The sequence below is a fragment of the Amia ocellicauda genome, chromosome 13, assembly GCF_036373705.1.
Source record: "Amia ocellicauda isolate fAmiCal2 chromosome 13, fAmiCal2.hap1, whole genome shotgun sequence".
Lineage (NCBI taxonomy): Eukaryota > Metazoa > Chordata > Actinopteri > Amiiformes > Amiidae > Amia > Amia ocellicauda.
In genome coordinates, this window is record NC_089862.1 from 29,873,719 (window position 1) to 29,894,953 (window position 21,235).

At 38.8% G+C, this 21,235-nt stretch overlaps 2 protein-coding genes across 2 annotated transcripts in view; one reads left to right on the top strand and one right to left on the bottom strand.

Moving 5' to 3' along the window:
- Nucleotides 1–15,860, bottom strand: part of frmpd1a (FERM and PDZ domain containing 1a) — a 51,809-nt gene extending 35,949 nt beyond the window's left edge. The window contains exon 1 of the mRNA XM_066720563.1: nt 15,771–15,860. The gene's annotated coding sequence lies outside the window, so the exon portion shown is untranslated. The remainder of the gene's footprint in view (nt 1–15,770) is intronic.
- Nucleotides 15,861–18,949: 3,089 nt separating this feature from the next.
- tomm5 (translocase of outer mitochondrial membrane 5 homolog (yeast)) lies at nt 18,950–20,222 on the top strand. Its single transcript, XM_066720570.1, has 2 exons — nt 18,950–19,176; nt 19,806–20,222. Exons 1-2 carry the CDS (start codon nt 19,056–19,058, stop codon nt 19,838–19,840), a joined length of 156 nt encoding a protein of 51 aa, XP_066576667.1. The 5' UTR covers nt 18,950–19,055; the 3' UTR covers nt 19,841–20,222.
- Nucleotides 20,223–21,235: the final 1,013 nt, after the last annotated feature.

A 21,235-nucleotide genomic window follows, 5' to 3' on the forward strand; every position in this document is an offset into this window, starting at 1 on the left:
AAATTGGAAATTTAAGATAACTTACAGATTGAAACCAACAATCCTGATATATGTCATGACAGAGTACTCAGACATGCTCAAGTTGGTCACCTTTTGCTTATATCATACCAATGAAGCAGGTACACAGGCCTTTAACTACATATAAATAAAGTGTCTTCTGATTGGATAATAAATGGGGCAATTACAGCATGCCATGAGGTCATGGTTGTTATACAAGTGCCTATTTTAGCCTTGTTTTTATCCCCACTGGGGTCATAATCGAACTGTGTCCTTAGGGTAAGCCTTTGTTGTCAGGTTGACCAGAAAGAAAGTAAATGTAAATAAATCTGGAAGTATGAACTGCTATTTTGTCCTTAAAAGGTGGCGTCTGCAGAGCAAGGGAAACTGCACAACAGTCTCGATATATCCATCCAAGGTGCACATAAACAAAACTGTTCACTGTTAACACTGATGGAACAGTTAATGACATCTTGAGACCAATATATTAAATTTAACCTAGAAAGAGCAAAGCACAGGAAAAGTGAACAATACATCCACCTGCCTGCCACTTGTGGCTCTGTCTTATCTGTCTACATAGACAATGTGTCCAACCTGTCAAACAATGAACCCTGCCTTTAAAATCAAAGCTAATGACCTAGACAGCTACAGTGCCACACCTCTCTGGCCCTATAACTACACAAGCAACCAAGAGAGATGGAAGATAGGGAAGGGATGCTCTGGCCATCACTAGGACTTAAGCAGCAGCCTAAGGCATTATGGGCAGTTGTGTTCGAAGTGTTAGGCACTGTGTAAAAGTCGCAGATTCTCAGGCGATCTGTAGCGTGTGCAGTCAGAGCTCTTACTCAGATTCAAACCGCCATCTCAAGCACACCTCCTAGCTGCCCATCCGTAAAGCTCCATCAAATGACAGACCTGTTACGCTAACAGACCAGTCCCCCGAGGGGTATCTACACTCAGAGAGGGATGACGTCACCATAGAGAGTTCACGCACTATGAGCCTCTCTATCTATGCATGGAAACAATATAGGGCAAAGGTCTGGATGCTCTTCCTGCAAGGACACAGTGTCTACATGTGTTCTTAATGAAAACAAAACACACCAGAGAAAGTGAGCTACTGGTATTCCAGTTCTCAGCTCCATTTCAAAGCTTGTTTGTGTTAGAATAAAACTGCCTGGTACACTGCAAACTGTTCCTCTGATAATAAAGTAAGCACTGCATAAACATGCAAAGCATTAAATAAATATGCCCACATTGCTGGTGTAATTAAGTAATCAATTCATTAAACTGAATTGTTTATCTGAAGCCGAAACATCTTGATAAAGGTTTGCATTCTTTGGCAACACACATAAGGTCTACACAGCTAGATTCATCAGTCACTAGCAGAAGAGCATCTTCACATTGTAGTGCGCCTTTGTCAGTGTCATGGTAATAATCTAGTGGCTTGGGAGAAGGTCAGAAATGCCATCTAAGGAGCAGCCCGTCCTGCATATTCCTATGCATGTAGCAGGGGTTTCACTGGGATTGTAAGGGTTAAAAATGCAACTACATGCATAGGAATATGCAGGACTGGCTGCTCCTTAGGAGGCATTTCTGACCTTCTCCCAAGCCACTAGATTATTTTTGTTTTATGGATAGACAAAAATGCGTCACCCAAAACTACCAAACCTCTGTATGCGACATGTATGTCATACTGAGCTCCACAGGGTGTACATTGTCATCACAGTGTTTAGATTTTCTTTAAAATAATCAAAACAACCTGAACCTAAAGTATCAGATCAATAGCTTCAGAGCAGCACACCGGACGTACTGGTCTGGTTGCCGTCAGGGTAGATGGGAACGCGAGAGGCTGTTTACCCTTCTGTCGACAGTCAGCCAGCCCAGGCCAGCAGCAGCTTCTCTTTCCGCTCAGCCCTCAGGTAAACGGTATCAGATTTCTCCTTAATCTGGCAGATTAGGTACTCACCCAGTTATAGCCTGCTAGTATAGTGACCTTCCCCATAAGAAGGCTGCACGCTTTAAATCTGCGCTGCACAGGGCCGGCGTCTACACTCAGCCCTGGGGATTGGCTGGCGGGCGGGGTGGGTGGGGTCTTACTTTCATCAGGACCGACTCAGAGCGTCTGAAAACAACTTGAGTGCACCAGGAGGCTTCCTTCGCAGCCACACACAGCACTGCAAGAGCACAGTCAAGCCTGGCTGATCTTTTTGCCCATTCTGTCCTTAAAAGGAGTGTTTAGATAGTATAAAATGTCGAGAGCATGTAGGCTTGGAAGAAAAAAAATATCCTACTGGAATAAATTAAAGGATTTTGTACTTCTCCTTTAGCTACACTAATTAGCCATTCATAAATAACTATTTAATAAAGATTGTCAGAATTAAAGGATGTAAAAACATTATATATATATATATATATATATATATATATATATATATATATATATATATATATAAACACAGGGAGTGTACTTTACAGGTGCCAGTGCACAGTGTCAAGCAAAAGTATTCAGACCCTGTCATGTCTTTCTTTTAAGTTGCACTTTGAATTGGAATTAATATATACATAACATACTCCACATATTAAATATGAAGTAAATAGAGAATTAATATGAAAACTAAATTGAAGTCGTGACATAAGTATTCAAACCCTTGGGTGTGACAAAACTAAATTAAATTAAACCTAAAAGGCACAAAAATTAGATGAACGGTCTGTGTGCAATAGTGGTTCTCATGATTTCAGAATAAAAACACTCATCTCTGTGAGGTAAATTGGTCAGGCAGAAAATTTCAAGCAAAGACTCAACCATGAAGACCAAGGAACTTTCAAAGCAAGTCAGGGATAAATTCATTGAAAAGCACAGGTCAAGAGAAGGGTACAAAAAAAATATAAAAGTCTCTGAATATCCCTGTGGGCACAGTGTACTCAATCATTAAGAACTGGATGCTGCATTGTACCACCCAGACACTCCCTCGAAACTGAGCAGTCGGGCAAGGAGGAAACTGGTAATGGATGCCAATGTGAAGCCAACAAATCGCTGAGATGGGAGAATTTGTGTATAAGTCAACAATATCCAGAACACTTCACAAAACTTGCCTGTACAGGTGGAAAAGAGGAAGCCATTACAAAAAATAAGACCACAATAATTTCAGTTTAATGTCTGAAATTGCTGGGTAAGATGTTAAAGGGAAAACAACTTTCCTTGAAAACAGGCTGATTTGAATATGGTGCTTTGATTAATTCTTAATGTCAGCTGTAAAAAAGCTGCCAGGAAAAGTGCTAAATATCTGATGACTCTTCCTGTGTGATAATGCACTGGATTCTGACCATTTGCTTTTAGTTTTTTTTTTTCCTTCTTTTTTTTAATAAACACTTTAGCATCTCCAAGCATGAATGGAATGCCAACACAGCTAAAAACTGTCAAGTAATTGACTGACAGGGCAAATGGAATTATGGAGGATTTTGCAAACTACTAAGAAATGTCATGTAAATCACCACTAGTTTCGTAATCCAGGCACAGGGATCTGGTTTAATTACAACGAAACCCATTATTTATTTATGTATTTATTAGAAGAGTTCCCATATCTTTACTATTATGCATGTTTACCACATATGTTTGGCACTTTAAATATGGTTTTGGGGAATTTGGAACTTCTTTTGTCTGCTTGCATCAACTGGGCACCGCCTGGTGTCTCCAGGCTGCTCTGCTGTGCTCCCTGGCATGCCAATCAAAGCATCAACCCCCGGGTTTCATGGCATGCTATTATTTTAATAACAATGAAAGAGTTCAAGCACGTGCAACTGTCATCTTATCTGTCAGTGTAAACAGGAGGCCTGTCAACGAACCAGTGGATTGTGAGGTCAAGTCCTCAATGAACAAGGAGCTGTACTCTGATCATTCAATGTAGCAGGATGAATGGGTATCTGTATTGCTAGAGATGGACCTATTGACTAGCTTTCCAGTCCGGTTTGCTTTATATTGCAGAAACAAGATGGGCCAAAACCCTGGACATGCCTCTAGCAATCAGCAAAACAGTGCAGGTTGGGTCTGATAGCTCTATCTGGTTATATTGAAGCCAGTCTTTCACTTTCACTCTGGGTTGAGTAGGCTGGATAAGTATCCACTTTAGACACAGAAGAGAAGAGCATTCATGCCCAATAGAATTGCTGTACACAATTGTACACAGTGACTGAAGGGGGTATTTTAACCCTTAAACCAATGTATTGTTCGGTTTAATTAAAGATAAGGGTAAAGGTATAAATGTTTCATAGTTACATCGAGGTAGTTTAGTTTGAGAGTAATATTATAATACATTAAAATGAACTTTGTATTAGAATATCATTTTCAGTTCGGACTATGGTAAATTTGTGTGCTGGGTTGGAGTATGAGTACTAGAATAACCTATCAAACTTGGGTTTGGACAATGCAGTTTTTTGACAGATAGGATGGGATGAATAATGCTGTATTTTATTGCATTTGAATGTCTGTAGGATTGTCTGTATTCTATTCTAAATTAAAAGCATTTTAAGGTTTTAAAGTTTACAAAAGGAGATTATTAAAAAAAACACACCCTAGTGAAGGTCTTCTGCAGAGAATTACACTGGAGCTTTGTATTATCTGGCCTTGTTATTTTTTTAAAAGCACCTGGTAGTGTGCTTTATCTAACAGGCCATTACATAAGGGTCTGAGACTTATTCTGACTGATTGAATCAGCATGTATTTCAACTAGCATTTAAAATAATAGGAATTTAATTTAAAAAAATGAAAACTAAAGGTTAATGCACAAAAGCGATCAGTGTACGGTTCTATTTTGTGGGACAATGTGCATTTCTGTTATGAAAGGGGTTTAATTTTCATTTAAAAGACAAATACACATTTCTAATCAAAGGCTGTCATCAAACCGGCCGGGCTGAAAACCTGATGCAGACTGAAAAGCACTCAAACAGAAAGGGTGGCTGGATGGAGCCTTTTTCTGTGCTTCGTTGCAATGAATATTTAATACGCGCCTCTTCAAAGGCATTAGGAGCAATCTCACATGCAGGATGCTTCCTTTTCTTTTTTTTAAGAACTTTTGCATCGATGCACTTTGCCTAATTCAAGCAGGACCCTGTCTGTGTATCTCCTGCAGCAGGCCCTGGTTCCCATAGGAACGCAACACCAGAAAGGAAACAGCATCCTGTCCGCTTCACACTGGGAACCTGTACAGGTTTGCCATCAGTGGTGTCATTAGGCCTGGGCTTCCGGGGCTTAAGCCCCGGGTCTTTTTGTACTAGCCCCGGATCTTTTGATCCAATTCCAAAAATATATTTGTACTCCGATTATTTAGCATAACGCACATGCACAGACACACACACACACACAGCCAAAGCACCTGCCAGTCCAGATAGAGTTGTGAACAGCGGTGTCGCCAGCCCTTTTTTGCCGGGGCTGCAGGCCCGAACCATTTGAGTGTAGCCCCAAATATAATTTTAATATCTCGACAAAAAAAACATAATGTGTGTGAATGTGTGATAGTTTTCGTAACATGCTGTAACAGTCTGTCAAAATAAATGCAGTGTCTCTAGCATGTCAGTGAACGTCTCTAGCTCTAACTACTGTAACTCTGTCTGAGGGGGTGCGGGTCTGATGGGCCGCTGAGTGACACTAGTCAGTGACAGCAGGAAGAGAGAGTCAGCGGGAAGAGACTAGTGGAGACATGGCAGGATGTAGACAAAAACAACTGGGTATTTTTTGTTTTTTCCAAAAGGAGAGTAAGGGTAAGAATCTAGCTTATGTAGAAACTTTTGAAATTGCCTGTTGATTTATGATATGAATCGGATTCGGCACCTACAATCATGATGAAGAAAAATGTACATAGCTCATCATGATTGCCACCATTGTAATTGTAGCTAGCTACTGTAACGGGCTAAACTTAAACTTTATAGACCATTGTCTTTAAGCAGGGTTTCTCTCGTCGTAAATAAATCAAATTTCCATAAAACAAACTAAAATGGTAACGACTCATTCATTTTACAGGCAAACAAACAAAAGTTAACCATCGTCATAGTCAGTTCAACTGTTGGTCAAGGTTTGGCTAGCTGGCTATTTAGCCTAAGGGGACCCATTATCGGCTACTAGCTCTCTACACTTGTCAGGAATTTTACGAATATGTAGCTGGATATAATACAAATAAAAAACGTTATGTCACAGCATTGTACTTTAATATGTAGGTAAAAAACATAGTGTAGGCATATATGTTGCATTAGGTACATAGAATATCTTATTATGAGTCTAATTTAAGTTTATTTCATGGTTTTGCAGAGGGTAGCAAAGACGAGCTACAAGCTGAAGAGCCAGGATTAGCAGTCAGGCATGGAAACTGGTAACAACTAGTTGGTGTTACTTTGTGTATTTGTGACAATTTATGTCAAAAAAGTTAAAAAAAAAGATATTGAAATCACATTTGGACTTCCTGAAAAATAAATAAAAATATAACTCTTTTGACTTTGTACATGAAAATTCCAACCAAACCCATCACATATCTGAAGGCAATCCCACCTATCTGCTCTTCCCATCAAATTAAATTGGCCTTTTCTCCTTAACTGGTATCCCTTTGGTTTATACTTTTGAATGATCTCTCCCTGTCTAATGTGTGTTTAAGCAAAAATAATCCTGTGGTACCCGAGGAATTAGTTGTTTACAAACTGAGGTCCTATACTGTCCTATACTTCTGCTTTTGCATCACAGATGATTCAGGGAGGAGAGAGGTAGAAGATTTAGGTACATCAGAAACAGGCCCAAAAAGAACAAAGCTCAAAGAAAATCCTCCCACTTCCTTTGGACTACAGAGAAGGTCCTTTCAGCAACAGTTTTTGAGGTTGGCCTACACATTTACATTTTTCAATTATTCAGATGTACTCTGAATGTAAGTAAGGTGCCAGAGTGCATAAAAAAGCATAAAAATAGAGCTTGTTATCTAAACAAATTCCTGGGGAGGATCCACCCCCACCCCACTACAGACGTCCGGGCTAAGCCCCAGATGTCCTCAAATCCTAGCAATGCCCCTGTTTGCCATCACTTCCTCCTAGCAGTCCCCCTGGACAGCACTGGACCTATCCCGTCACTGGAGCGCACAGTGTAGGTTTCCAATCAGGATATAATGAAATAACTATTTTCTTCATTGTGTTATATTCTACAATGTAGAGCAATGTCAGGACAAAAGCTTGTGTATTTGTTTGTTGTGAACAGACCGGAAGCAAGTGAGCTCTGGGACTGGAAAGTTCCACCACCGCAGTGCCACACTGACTCCAGTCTGAGCCGTCCATAAGACGAGGCTGCTGTTAAATGTGTCTTAATTCAAATGCTAGACATTGCCTGCCCTCACACTGCAAGCAATGGAAAGGTCTAAGTCACTGAAACAGCTTCAAGCACATTATTATTGCTCAGAAGACAAAGATCAAACGTAAACACATCCTTCATTCGAAACAATGTAATGCAGTGATCCCTTTAGCTTAATAGCCTCCTTTAAATTATACTTATCAATTTTTTCACAGTTTGTTGATCACGGACTCACCCATAGAAAAAACTGTAAAGATGCAATCTGACTGAACTGAATTTCAATGGTGGAAGTAAAATGTTGACTGCCGCTCCATCGATTTCTATCAATGATAAATTAATTGCTAGATAAGTGAGGTATTACGATCAATACTTATTAAACTAAATGAATAATAGAACAGCATTGTTTCAGATTAAGGATATGAGTACTATCAAGTACAACTGTATTGAGATAAAGTAGAGCTTCATCCTGCTGATTTTTAATTCTTAAAAGCCGGTAAAAAACATGGACGTCAGGCCAGATCACTACCTGCTGACAAACCCTCATAAGCCTCAAGCTCCTGTACGAATGCACTCAGCCAATTAAAGGATTTCTTGCTGGTTACACTTGCATTAAGGGTTCCTGATGGGTGGATTTGTAGTTGAGCCGGGGTCTCTCTCTCTCTCTCTTACAGTGGGGAAATTATAGAGGGGAACTGATTAACTTTTCCGTGGGCTTGTTTTCCTGTCACGGGAAAACATTAGTGTTCAAAAACCAGTGACTCTAGTTCCAAGGGGCACAAATCCTACAGTCAATATCATCAGAGCCAAACGTGACTTTTTAAACTTGAAGTGAGATTTCATTAAGATTACATACCCGAAGACTGCCTACAACTTTGATGGAAGTGTAAACCAGTGCTGTAGTGGTGACTGAAGAGTTCGGTATACTCTAATACCAACCCCCTCCCTGTCTGGCTGACAAAACAAACTGACTGGCAGATATTTGTCTGAAAGTCGGCGAAAATTTACACTGCTGACAAACTGTCACCTCGGGGGGAGTCGGGTGCGGTGATTTGTTTGTTTGGGATGTTGGCACTTTATCAATACATATCAACATAATGCGTCGACGAATGAGGAGAGTATAGACAAAATCTCCCAAAAGGTGAGGTGGGCATACGTGAAGATGCCTTCAAATTAGTTGGGCATACGGCGTGTATGTGCATATGCCCTCGACTACACCACTGGTGTAAACTAAACAAGGATGCAATTCATTGTTTTTTACTCTGAGTTTTTCAAAGGTCTCAACCTTCTCCCCGGCGGGCTTCAGTCTACACATCCACACTGGCCACAGCAGGTACCCCTCTCTCCACGGTACTGACCCAGTCTAATGGGATCCCTGCTCCTGGTTCAGGGCAACACCATCCGTCCCCGTCAGAAAATGAAAAGTCACAGCAAAGTCAAGGTATAGACTTACAATCTCTGCAGAATATTCTTGTTATTAGGAATAGCCTATTACTCAGCTGTATTACAAAAATAGCTTTGCCATCTACAATTTCCTCTTCATGTCAGACTGCTGGGATATCTAGGAGAGGTGAACATTCCTGGTTTTGATTGGATTGTGAGGCATAGATCTCACTGAGCTATAAGGGATTTGGTTTCCGAGACCAGTGATAACGGCTGTAATGCACGTCCCCTAAAGAATAACTGCATGAGTTCCGACAGGAGTCCAGTTCTTCTATTTTCTGCACATTCTGCTAGAGCTTCACTTTATTTTGATTTATTTTTGATTTGACAATTTGTTGATTTGATATAAAAAGCTTTTGTAGTGAGAAAAAAAAAACAGCAATCAGATATTGAATTAATGATATAAAAAATACAGGTTAGGAAAAACCCTCAAATAATTATTAAAATCAGGTCTCATGTACTGACCCAGTCTAATGGGATCCCTGCTCCTGGTTCAGGGCAACACCATCCGTCCCAGTCAGAAAATGAAAACAATCATCCTTCTACATCACAGCAAAGTCAAGGTATAGACTTACAATCTCTGCAGAATATTCTTGTTAATAGGAATAGCCTATTACTCAGCTGTATTACAAAAATAGCTTTGCCATCTACAATTTCCTCTCCATTTCAGACTGCTGGGATATCTAGGAGAGGTGAACGTTCCTGGTTTTGATTGTCACATACCATCAGTTTGATTGAACTTTACATAGTATTAGTGACTTGATCGGTGCTCTTCACATGCTGGTAATGGTTAATCCAGTGACATTCAAAAATCTTTCTTCTCTCTGCCAGGGTTTCATTATCAATATTAAAGTTTTGGCCCTCGCAGGTATAACATAAATCTTAGAGTAATTTACCTGCATGGTGACAATTTTTCCCATTAAAAGAATGTATGTAATTTCTGTCAAACCTAAATGTAGGCCTTGACTATGTGAAAACTTAATGCCATTGTGAAAAGCCTCTTTCTTACTAATTATAAATAAAAATACACTAGGATACAAGCTTGTAAATTGAAAGTTGCAGGTAGGTAAAATTTTGGATTTGAGTGGCCTTCATTAAAAACAAACAAACCAATGCAAGTATGAAATTCACCACACAGCTCACTGATATGTACAATGTATGGATGAAAAACAATTGAAACTGTAGTTTAAGGAATAAAAAATATTTTTCCCACCAGTTTGGTTCAATCCCCAAGTCTTTAATATACTAAATTAGGCAAACCCCTCTACATCACTCTGCAGTAAATTCTCAGGATACACGGATGAAGAAATAACACATTTTATTACCAAAAGAAATTACAGATTAACCCAGAGCTCTCCTCTTACATGAAGTGAAGAAAATAACTAAGGATGCATAAGGAAGGAGAGCCTTTTTATATCTTCAAATAGACAATAGGTTGCAGTCTAATCGATCAGAGGTGACTACTAGTTAAAATAGTTGTTAAAACTAGATTTACCACATGCATAATAATTAAAAGGCCAGAGTTTGTTACTGTTGTCGTTTTGTGTGATGTGTTGATTGATGCTGGTCAGCATTCTTCAGGCAGTCTAAAGACCAAATACCTGTGCCCCAAAACACACAATCTTTGTACTGTTTTAGCTGAATGAATAACCTAAAGACAATAGCTGTATACAAGAGTAAATACAAACTAATGATTGCATTATAGACAAAACAGCATTAACATGAAACCATTATCAATATAAAGAAGATAAAGAAAATAAAATACAAAATAACATTTTCCACTACCACTGCATTACATTTCTGCCGAGCTACCTACAAGTGAAAGGTTAAATAGCTCTCATGCACTTGCCTTGTATCACAATGAGCACAAAACAACGCATTCCTGAATCAAACTCGTCTCTGGGCAGCTGAAGGCAGGGAGCCCTTTAAGATGCCCAGACACTGCGCCAGCTGATGCAGAGAGTTCACCCAGAGATAGCTTGCTTTAATAATGTATGCTCTAATGCAGCTTCTCTGTAGCTTCCTGACATCTCAACACCAGAAGCAGTGTGTGTGTGTGTGTGTGTGTGTGTGTGTGTGAGAAAGGGAAGGAGAGAGAGAGAGAAACATGGCAATTGATTGTAACTCAGTGGGTCTACAGTCCACAGTAAACTATCTTTTGTGATTTTACAGACTCTTTACAGTCTACTGATTGAGTGTGGAGTGTGAGCAGACATCTCCACTCTATGTCAGTAATGTGATCTCACTCTTTCCTTACATTCACTTTCAGGATTGTGACGTATAGATCTCACTGAACTCTAAGGGATTTGGGTTCGGAGACCAGTGATCCTGCTGTAATACACATGTCTGATGAATAACTGGTCTGATATGAGCTCAGTTCTTCTCTTTTCAGCACATTCTGCTGGAGCTTGCTTTATGTTTTTTTTTTCCTTTTCATTTTATTTCACAATTTGTTGATTTAATATAAAAATCTTTCATAGTAAAACTAAAACACAAATTAGCAATCAGACATTTAATCAGTTATATAAACAATACAGCTTAGGAAAAAACACTCCAGAAACATGTTTTGGTTTGGTATAAAGATGTTACTGTGAGTTTGTATATTTTTAGAGAGTTTAGTGACCAACAAAGTGAACTAATGAAGTTGGATAGATAAATAGATAAATGCTTTTGCTTGAGTGAACACAACTGGCATGATCAAGCTAAATCATTTCTACTGACTTTTGTTTCTTTAAGTGCTTTGCAGTACACTGATTTGAATCCATGTAAATTGTTTTCAGGCAGTTTACCAGCAATCGGGGGTAGTTTTTAGCAATAGCACTGCTGATGTATCTAACGGATTTGTCTCCAATGCCAGCACAACACATAGCTCTCAAGTTTTCAAAACGTCAATGAGCAAGATTTGTTACAGAAAAAAAATGCGATGACAGAAACTGCTCCTGCTGGCAAAACCAGCAGCCTGAGGGGGGTACGCACAGAACAATTTTCTTCAGTTTTTCCTTCAATTATTGGGCACATAATAATCACGATTATTATGTTGTCCCTTCACCGTGGGGTATCAATTGAGAAATGAAAGAAGTCTATAATGGCACATTTCCCCTGTTCACGAAAATAATTTAAATGTATTTTAAAAAGTTATTTTTAACAATCACACAGAGTTTGCAAAAGCTTTAGGTAGAAATAACAGCAAGAACTAACCTGTTGAATAAAGAGTCTGTCAATTTTAACTCCAGGCAGTTTTTCCCCCCTCTGAATCCATCCGGACATGCAATGGCCGCCATAATCCAATTAAACTATTTATTTGCTTATGATTTACATTTCAGGAAATCCTAGAATCAATCAATTAAAACAAGGGAGAAATGGTTGCTAGGATAACTGAGGATGTGTTAATCCAATCAAAATAAATGCTACCCTGCTTGTTCTTCAAGCTTATACATTCAAACAACATTTTCGGTTTAGGACAAACATCTGGAAAAACATATGGGACTGGACACTCCAATATTATTTTTTCTCAGCAAAATCCCCCAATTTATTGTGAAATTACTCCTGTTGAAATATGTGCAAATATGAACACCTTTAATATTTCATTACTCTAAACATGATAATGTGAAGCATCCAAAAGCGGAGCATTCATTACCTAGGTTACAATACAGATGTAAATGTAGATGTTTAAGAGCCCAAAATATATGGGAGTGTCTCAGTGATGGCTTAATTGATTAACAAATTAAAATTACGATGAATATCTGGATTTAAAATGCAATTATACAAGATGAGGTAGATTTTGAGGTTGTTTTTCTCCTCAAAGCAATTACCCTAGGCTTGTGGAGAAAAAGGATCTGGACTACTTAGTTAATATTTCCTTACATTTGATTTCACACATGTGAACTGGCTACTTGACCAAACAGTCTGTAAAGCCAAGGCCAAAGGTAAAACATTTCTCAGAAAGCACAGTCATGGCATCTCTCTGCAAATGCTAGAAGGCTATAGAGGGATTATGGATAAGGCTTTTTGTGGAAGGAGTCTCAGTGGGAATAGTTACTTCTAGCAGAGAAGAATGAGTCCCTCAGCTCCCATTGCCCCCCCAGGAGGAGAGATTGCATCATCCTTTTCTTTCTCTTCTTCATATTAACAACACGCTAGAGAGCCAGCTGTTAAAATGTCCTGTTTCACTTGTCCCATACCAGCAAAACGAGTACACAAACAGATGGGATCACCAATAAAATGTTTTCTAATGGACTGAGCACACTTATTATCAGGCTTATCAGTAAGAATGCTAAGTATGCAGATTCCCCAACTGGCTGAGTAAGGCAGTCTTCACAAGGTGCATTTTTATCTGCACCGGATTGAAGTCAAGATCTCTTTGGCCTTCTGAAGAGTTGATTGTCCGCTTTGAACACTAAGTAATAATTACTTTGTGGTTTACTTCTAGGTTGTTGTTGCAATCACAATTTCATTAACATTTATTTTGTGGCTCCAATTGCTTTATAAAATCCACTCTTAATTTTATGACAATATATTAATAGAAGAGGTGAATAAGCTCAACCAGGCATTGTATTTTTGCACAAGAAAGCTGACTTTGTGATCTTTGTTCTTAAATGCTAACATTAAAAAAAGAGGGCTCAAACCGTCTATCATTTAACAGACCTAGGGCCCACAAACATGACTTTGTGTCCTTAGAAATAGGACTAGCTGTAGCAATAATACAAATTGGTTAGAGACACTTAAAAAATGCTCTGCCTTTTGCCCACATCTGTTTCTGTTCAATTTCTTTCTTTCAGCCTCTTTTACATAGTTGTTGGAGTATGAGCACTAAGTAAACTAAATTGGAAAAAGTAATTAAAAAGCCATTATCAAGTATACTATCCTAAAACATCTGAGAGCACTTACTGTCTATTCTATAAATCGGTACATCTAATCATTACCCACTATTTGCATTATGCAGCTTTGACATCTGTTATTATTGTGTTGCACTGCTTCCTACAGTATCAGCCCGTCTCAGTCATTGTCACATTTGCAGCCATTCAATTATCATCTGCCTGTAATAAAAACTGAAAATGTATGGCTCCTTAGTTACATCACCATCGGATGCTGTAGCCTTCTTGTGCTTGGACTCAGTGTGTGTCTCAAACATTTCAGCAGGACCGTCTTGTGAAAGAGGGCAGTCTATCAAATTTAGAACAATGTAGAAACCACATTCACACAACAAAGCAGTCATAACAGATATTGCACCCCATAAGAGAGGTAGCTCAATTTCAGCTTCTCGTTCCCTGAAGTCCAAGACCACCAGATCTTAACAATAGGTTTCCTAAAAACAAAAGAACTGAACACAGGTTTTTGTAAATTGTATTGGTGGCAAATATTAAGTTAAGCAAATGCATGAATATCTAGAACTCAATCAGGATCACCAATAGGAGACATCAGTTACATATGAAGTGTCACCTCTTTTCTGCTTATGATTGCCTGAGGGAGCACCAGCCTTCGAGTCTCTTCAATGGCAGTCTCTCAGTAAATGCAGGTGAAAGCTAAACTGTTTTCAGGTATTCACTGCCCCAGGGTTCCCATTACACAATTCAAACAATTACCCTGTTATCTGAAGCAATTTAATCCATGCCCCCAGTCTAAACAATAAAATACAAATATGCAAATAATAATCTAGAAACCCTTGTGCACAACATGCCTGGGAAAACAAAATATGTATAGGAAATATGTGGAAATTAATAATGAACATCTGAATGGTTTGGTCTTTTTAAACTAAAGTAGTAGCAGTATTAACCATCTCCTTAGTTTTCTGTGCAGAAATAGTCTCACATATGACAAAGTTTTCAAACTTAATATTTAAGTGCAATATTTCTTAAATGACCATGTTCCTTTCACAAATGCTACTGCTAATTGGTGAAATGCTAACTGCAATAACTGGCAATACAAAATCAACTCTTAATATATTAATAGGATGTTACAGATAATGCTTTTGAAATGGCAAACAACACTAATTGTTAGTGCTTTTGTTTATGGGTAATATTATGCAAACTCTTCCGCTTCTAAAAGCATATGATTGACCCAACATGGGAACAGCATTTTCCAAATTGTCTATAAATGCGTGTTTTTGCTGATCTTTGTTATCTAGAGATGAATTAGCCAACGTTGCATCCATCATCTCAAGCACATTACATGTTACTTTAATACCACAGGATACACAAACAGTAACCAATGTTTTAAAGTCTGATGCTGTAAATGCTTCTTAATGCACCAATTGAAAGTTTATAGTTTATTTATGGGGGGCAGCATATTTCTCCGACAGCAGACCCACATTGGAAAGATAAAAACCTGCTGCTATTCCAAGAGTTTGCAGATAGAATCACATGAGCAACAAGACAACTTCACCATCAAATACAGATATCCTCAGATCCTAATCCCATATGGTCAGACATACCGGTATATAACAAAACTGTACGACGAGTACGGGAGCAACAACCCCGATTTATGCATCTATTCCTTTATTCCTACAATGATCGGTTTTACCTATATCAATAATTGATGACGGGACACAGTGTCTGCAATCGCATTTCAATATAAATGCGCATTAGCTTGTATTCATTCTGACATGCATATCATAAGATCCGTCCACATATTGGATACTTTAAATTGATGCGTGTAGATTAAGCTTTAAATCAAGTTTTGGAGAAAAAAATAACTATTCTACCATCACTTTTAATTGGTAAATATTGCAATATTACATTACACTCATGCAAATATACAATTGCCTCATGCTTCATAAAATATAATTTGTTATAACCCCCCCCCCCATTAGCAAGTGTGTGCTGCTGTTTTGCTATTGTTTTCACTGTAATCTGATTTTTGTTATTATTGCTTTAGATCAGTGGAGGACCAGCTGTCCTGAAGCCGAGCTGCGCGTTTCACAATCTTTGGCGTTTGATACCCACTAATACTTGGGTAAAGTAAGTCATAACTTTAAATAACCATCCCTGTAAAGCTTGTAAAAAAAAAAAATCTTTCTCACCACATGTGTGCAAAGGGAAGAATTCAGCAGCCCATCTGTAGAAGCCAGAGAGATTGCCTCAGTAAAACGCAGCCGGGTGAGTGTTGCTATCTATTGCACATAGCAGGTCTCTCTAATCTCTTCAGCTCAACCCTTCATTGTTCTCTCTCTCTCTCTCTCTCTCTCTCTCTCTCTCTCTCTCTCTCTCTCTCTCTCTCTCTCTCTCTCTCTCTCTCCCCCACCCTCATAACATGCCAGTTATAGAACTACTACTCCATTTACATCTATAAATAAACCAAATCCTGTTATTGTTCTGCCTAATTATAATTAATCAATTATGACTTAATTATTATGTGTAAAAAATGAAAGCGTTTCTAATGACATTTACTACATTACATATACTGGTTATCAGAAACACTATGACAAACATAAGGAACAATACACAGCAATGGGATCCTTTTTTCCATGTTCTTGTTGCAAGTCAAAGGAGAATACTAGTATTTGTCAATTTAACTATAGTAGTACATATAAGATTATGTGATACATTATGTGAGATGTCCAGAAGTAATAGCATAATTTGATATTGAGACTGTGTAAATGAATTAAACACCTAAACACATAATCAAACCGATAAACAAACAAACCATTGCTATGTGGGTTGTCTATCAAAGCCAAGATTTGGGATAATGTCATTACCATATTTGGGAAGTGGCGCCATCTGCTGCCGATTAGAGGGACACCCTTGAACCTTGTCTTAAAAATGGACAAAGCTGTAATCAAGTCGAGGGATGCACTATTGACTATAGACATTATTTCACCTATTATATATAAACACATTTTTGTTCAGTACATCATCTATTTGGAACTTCACAAAATGCTTGTTTGTAAACGCCCTGCCTTGTAGACTGTATATAGTTTTACGTTAAATATTTTAAAATGCATTCAACTGTGTATTTGTAATTTTAGTATGTAGTTATTACTATTAATTTTATTTTGCATTGCATTCAATCTTCCTGTATATGTATATTAAAAATAATAAACAATGTATATCAGCTAGAAATGATTCACCAAAGCCTAATATTTTAATGTATTCTCTTTTCATTTAAAAAGGTGAAAAGAGAAACAAATGGCTTAGATATTGTATCCATCCTGGTCAGTATTCTGAGTTGTTGTGAATATGAAAGGAGGCCACTGGCTCAGCACAGAAGGGCCTACTTAACGCCCCAGAGTGCCGATAAGCTTAAAGGAGGTAGTCTGTCAATAGAGCTCCTAACTGGCAGGAGGGAGCATGTGTGCTGCTGTTAACAGATAATGATTGGCTGCAGATCAATGGAAACATATTTCTGAGGCTCCATCAGTGACTCACACAAGCCTGCGCGGAGGGGGGGGTTAATGACTTTTTCCATACTGCCTTTCTCTTTTTGTGAATGTGTCGGTAAGAGAGCTGGCTTAACACACAATAGTACAGGGGTTCCCAAAATGCTCCCTGAGGGTATCATACAGCTGTTTAATCTCTTCTGTAAACCTTGAGTTTCTCTCTGTGAAAAAGCCCTCTTTTAAGGAGCTACTGGTATGTATCTCTGGTAAATCCTAAGTGAGAAAGGTAATTATTAAGATCATATTAACTTATAGATTGTAGAGCACATCAACTTTACATTGTTAAACAAATATTTAACATAATGAGCCATTGCAGTTAAGATGAAGTCCTCCAGACTCAGGATTAAAAAGTAATTTCCTGATCTGTGGATTAACACAAATAAAGGGAGGATAAAACTGCTTTGTTATATGACCGACATTCAAAAGTCCTACAGTACAGCAAAATGTGAAATACACTCACCTAAAGGATTATTAGGAACACCATACTAATACTGTGTTTGACCCCCTTTCGCCTTCAGAACTGCCTTAATTCTACGTGGCATTGATTCAACAAGGTGCTGAAAGCATTCTTTAGAAATGTTGGCCCATATTGATAGGATAGCATCTTGCAGTTGATGGAGATTTGTGGGATGCACATCCAGGGCACGAAGCTCCCGTTCCACCACATCCCAAAGATGCTCTATTGGGTTGAGATCTGGTGACTGTGGGGGCCAGTTTAGTACAGTGAACTCATTGTCATGTTCAAGAAACCAATTTGAAATGATTTGACCTTTGTGACATGGTGCATTATCCTGCTGGAAGTAGCCATCAGAGGATGGGTACATGGTGGTCATAAAGGGATGGACATGGTCAGAAACAATGCTCAGGTAGGCCGTGGCATTTAAACGATGCCCAATTGGCACTAAGGGGCCTAAAGTGTGCCAAGAAAACATCCCCCACACCATTACACCACCACCACCAGCCTGCACAGTGGTAACAAGGCATGATGGATCCATGTTCTCATTCTGTTTACGCCAAATTCTGACTCTACCATCTGAATGTCTCAACAGAAATCGAGACTCATCATACCAGGCAACATTTTTCCAGTCTTCAACTGTCCAATTTTGGTGAGCTTGTGCAAATTGTAGCCTCTTTTTCCTATTTGTAGTGGAGATGAGTGGTACCCGGTGGGGTCTTCTGCTGTTGTAGCCCATCCGCCTCAAGGTTGTACGTGTTGTGGCTTCACAAATGCTTTGCTGCATACCTCGGTTGTAACGAGTGGTTATTTCAGTCAAAGTTGCTCTTCTATCAGCTTGAATCAGTCGGCCCATTCTCCTCTGACCTCTAGCATCAACAAGGCATTTTCGCCCACAGGACTGCCGCATACTGGATGTTTTTCCCTTTTCACACCATTCTTTTTAAACCCTAGAAATGGTTGTGCGTGAAAATCCCAGTAACTGAGCCGATTGTGAAATACTCAGACCGACCCGTCTGGCACCAACAACCATGCCACGCTCAAAATTGCTTAAATCACCTTTCTTTCCCATTCAGACATTCAGTTTGGAGTTCAGGAGATTGTCTTGACCAGGACCACACCCCTAAATGCATTGAAGCAACTGCCATGTGATTGGTTGGTTAGATAATTGCATTAATGAGAAATTGAACAGGTGTTCCTAATAATCCTTTAGGTGAGTGTATATTGTACTGTATTTTGTCTCTAGATTTTGAAGTACTGTAGTAGTACATATTTCGACCACAACATCTAGTGGCGCTGTGGCTCTAGGAAGCCCTTGTTTCTCTCCGTGAAGTTTGTCTGTACTCGCACGCCGTAGTGTCTCACGTTTTTGAGGTCATTAATAAGGTCGCTCGTTTTACACTGCATATTTGCACGTTTGTTGTAGAGGCTAGGACTGCTGACTGTTCAAACGTTGAGCCAAATTAAGCACCGTGATGTTTAAAATTGAAGGTCTAGGGCCAAAGATGGACCCGGAGGAGCTGAAGAAGAAAATGAGAGACGATGTGATCTCGTCTGTCAGGAATTTTCTGCTCTATGTCGCTTTGCTGAGAGTCAGTGAGTATCTGTGATGAACCTGAAGAAAACGTGCTCCTGTATTTTACATAGAAAAGAAAAGGAAGTGCACGTTTCTCTGTCCCGATCCAGTCATTATTTCCCTTTTTGTGCATAATTAGTTACAAAGTTATTGCTTGTTCGTGTCCAAAACGATCTAAATGAGTGGATTCAATACGCATTTATTTAACGAATAAAAAGTAAAGAACCAACACAAGTGAATCCCAACAGCAGTGCTCTACTTGCATGAAAATATAAGGACACCGATACAAAATGAAAACTTCACACACACGAGAACACCAATAATAATAATAATAATAATAATAATAATAATAATAATAATACAAGGAAGCAGCTCTTTCAGTGTCTTTTGCTTTGTCTTAAATCTCCAAAGATCTTCAGTTTCTATTTTGACCATTTGACCAATGCAATCACTAGATGCATGACAGCTTCCCCCCAGAACAGGGGTTGTGTCACTGGGGTGCTGTCTGTCTGAAACTTAAAGGCTGGTTTAAGAGGATCTGACATCCAGTGCCTACAGTGTTAGTAAATCTATTCAATCCACTAAGCATAATTTCAAATTAATATCAACCGTTACCATTGTCCTCCTTTGTCTTCCTTTGTCTTTATAGCACCTTATGTCCTGAAGAAGCTGGACAGCATATGAAGAGTCTGCAGCTCTTGCACCTGTATCCCTGGGCAGTTCAAGATGAGAGCCTGCAGTTCAGCGAACAGCACCAAATACCGAGAAGACCCCAGGAAAGCGTCAAAAGATGGCTGCAATTGGGCTGCATGACAGAACAGCTGTGCTAATGCGATCTTCATTGTTTGACTGTGACCACCTTGATCTACACGAGCAGATCCTAACACCTCCAACAACTTTGCTGATTTTATCATTTGTTTTTTTTCTCTCTTTTTTTCGTTTTGGTTAGAGACCAAATGTTTTTGCATCCCTTTAAATGTACATTATCCCCCCACTAGTAATATATACACCTAATAAAACTGAGCTGCATTGGATGTTTTCAATGCACATCATATACTGTGATGGATATTTTTTGTTTGTGGCAATTTTTTAAATCATGGGGGATTCATTGTGATTGGCTGATTTCATAACTGATTTTCTTTGCAAAACATGTGTGATGATGTTAATTGCAAGCAACTGTTTATTCCCACAAAGTTCTGTGAGTACCGTGTCCCTGAGCAGAATGGATACAATAATTCTGCTAAATGCACTGAAAGTAATGTCATTAATAGCATAGGAATTAAAGTTATTCTTTAAAGAGCTCTAAAATTGTAATTTGTATTTCTAAAATTGTAATGAAATTAGATCAGAATCAGTTTACTTCCTGTATGGCCACTAATAGCTGGCAAAGTCAAAATTATGCCCATTATTTATATTCTAATAATCTCACTGGGCTCAAATACAACAATGTACCGACACTTCACTCCAGTTACTTTTGACACATTAATGACATTTGAGGGCTTGAGCCTTTTTCTGTAACCCTTTATCTTCAGGGTTTTCTTCCAGCTTTTAATTTGCTTGGGTTGGTTGAGTCAATAAAAAACTTACATGAAAGAGTTAAATCCAACTGTCATGCCCTTATGTGGGTATAAAGATGTGAGGAATACATAAAATGAAGTCAAAAGGAGAATAGCAGTAATAAAGGGATGCTGCTCTTTCAGTTTGTGTTCCTATTGTTTCATACATTTATTTTCCATAGCTGACTCAATCTCTTGAGGTGTTACCAGGCAGTGAGAATAGTAAGATTGGGATTGGAGCAACACTATCACACAGTCCCATACGCTAGTTTTGCTTAAATAAATTTGTCACAGCAGTATATACCGATCAGCCATAACATTATGACCACTGACAGGTGAAGTGAACAACACTGATAATCTCGTTATCATGGCACCTGTCAGTAGGTGGGATATATTAAGTGAACATTTTCTCCTAAAATTTGATGTGTTAGAAGCAGGAAAAATGGGCAGCGTAAGGATCTGAGCGACTTTGACAAGGGCCAAATTGTGATGGCTAGACGACTGGGTCAGAGCATCTCCAAAA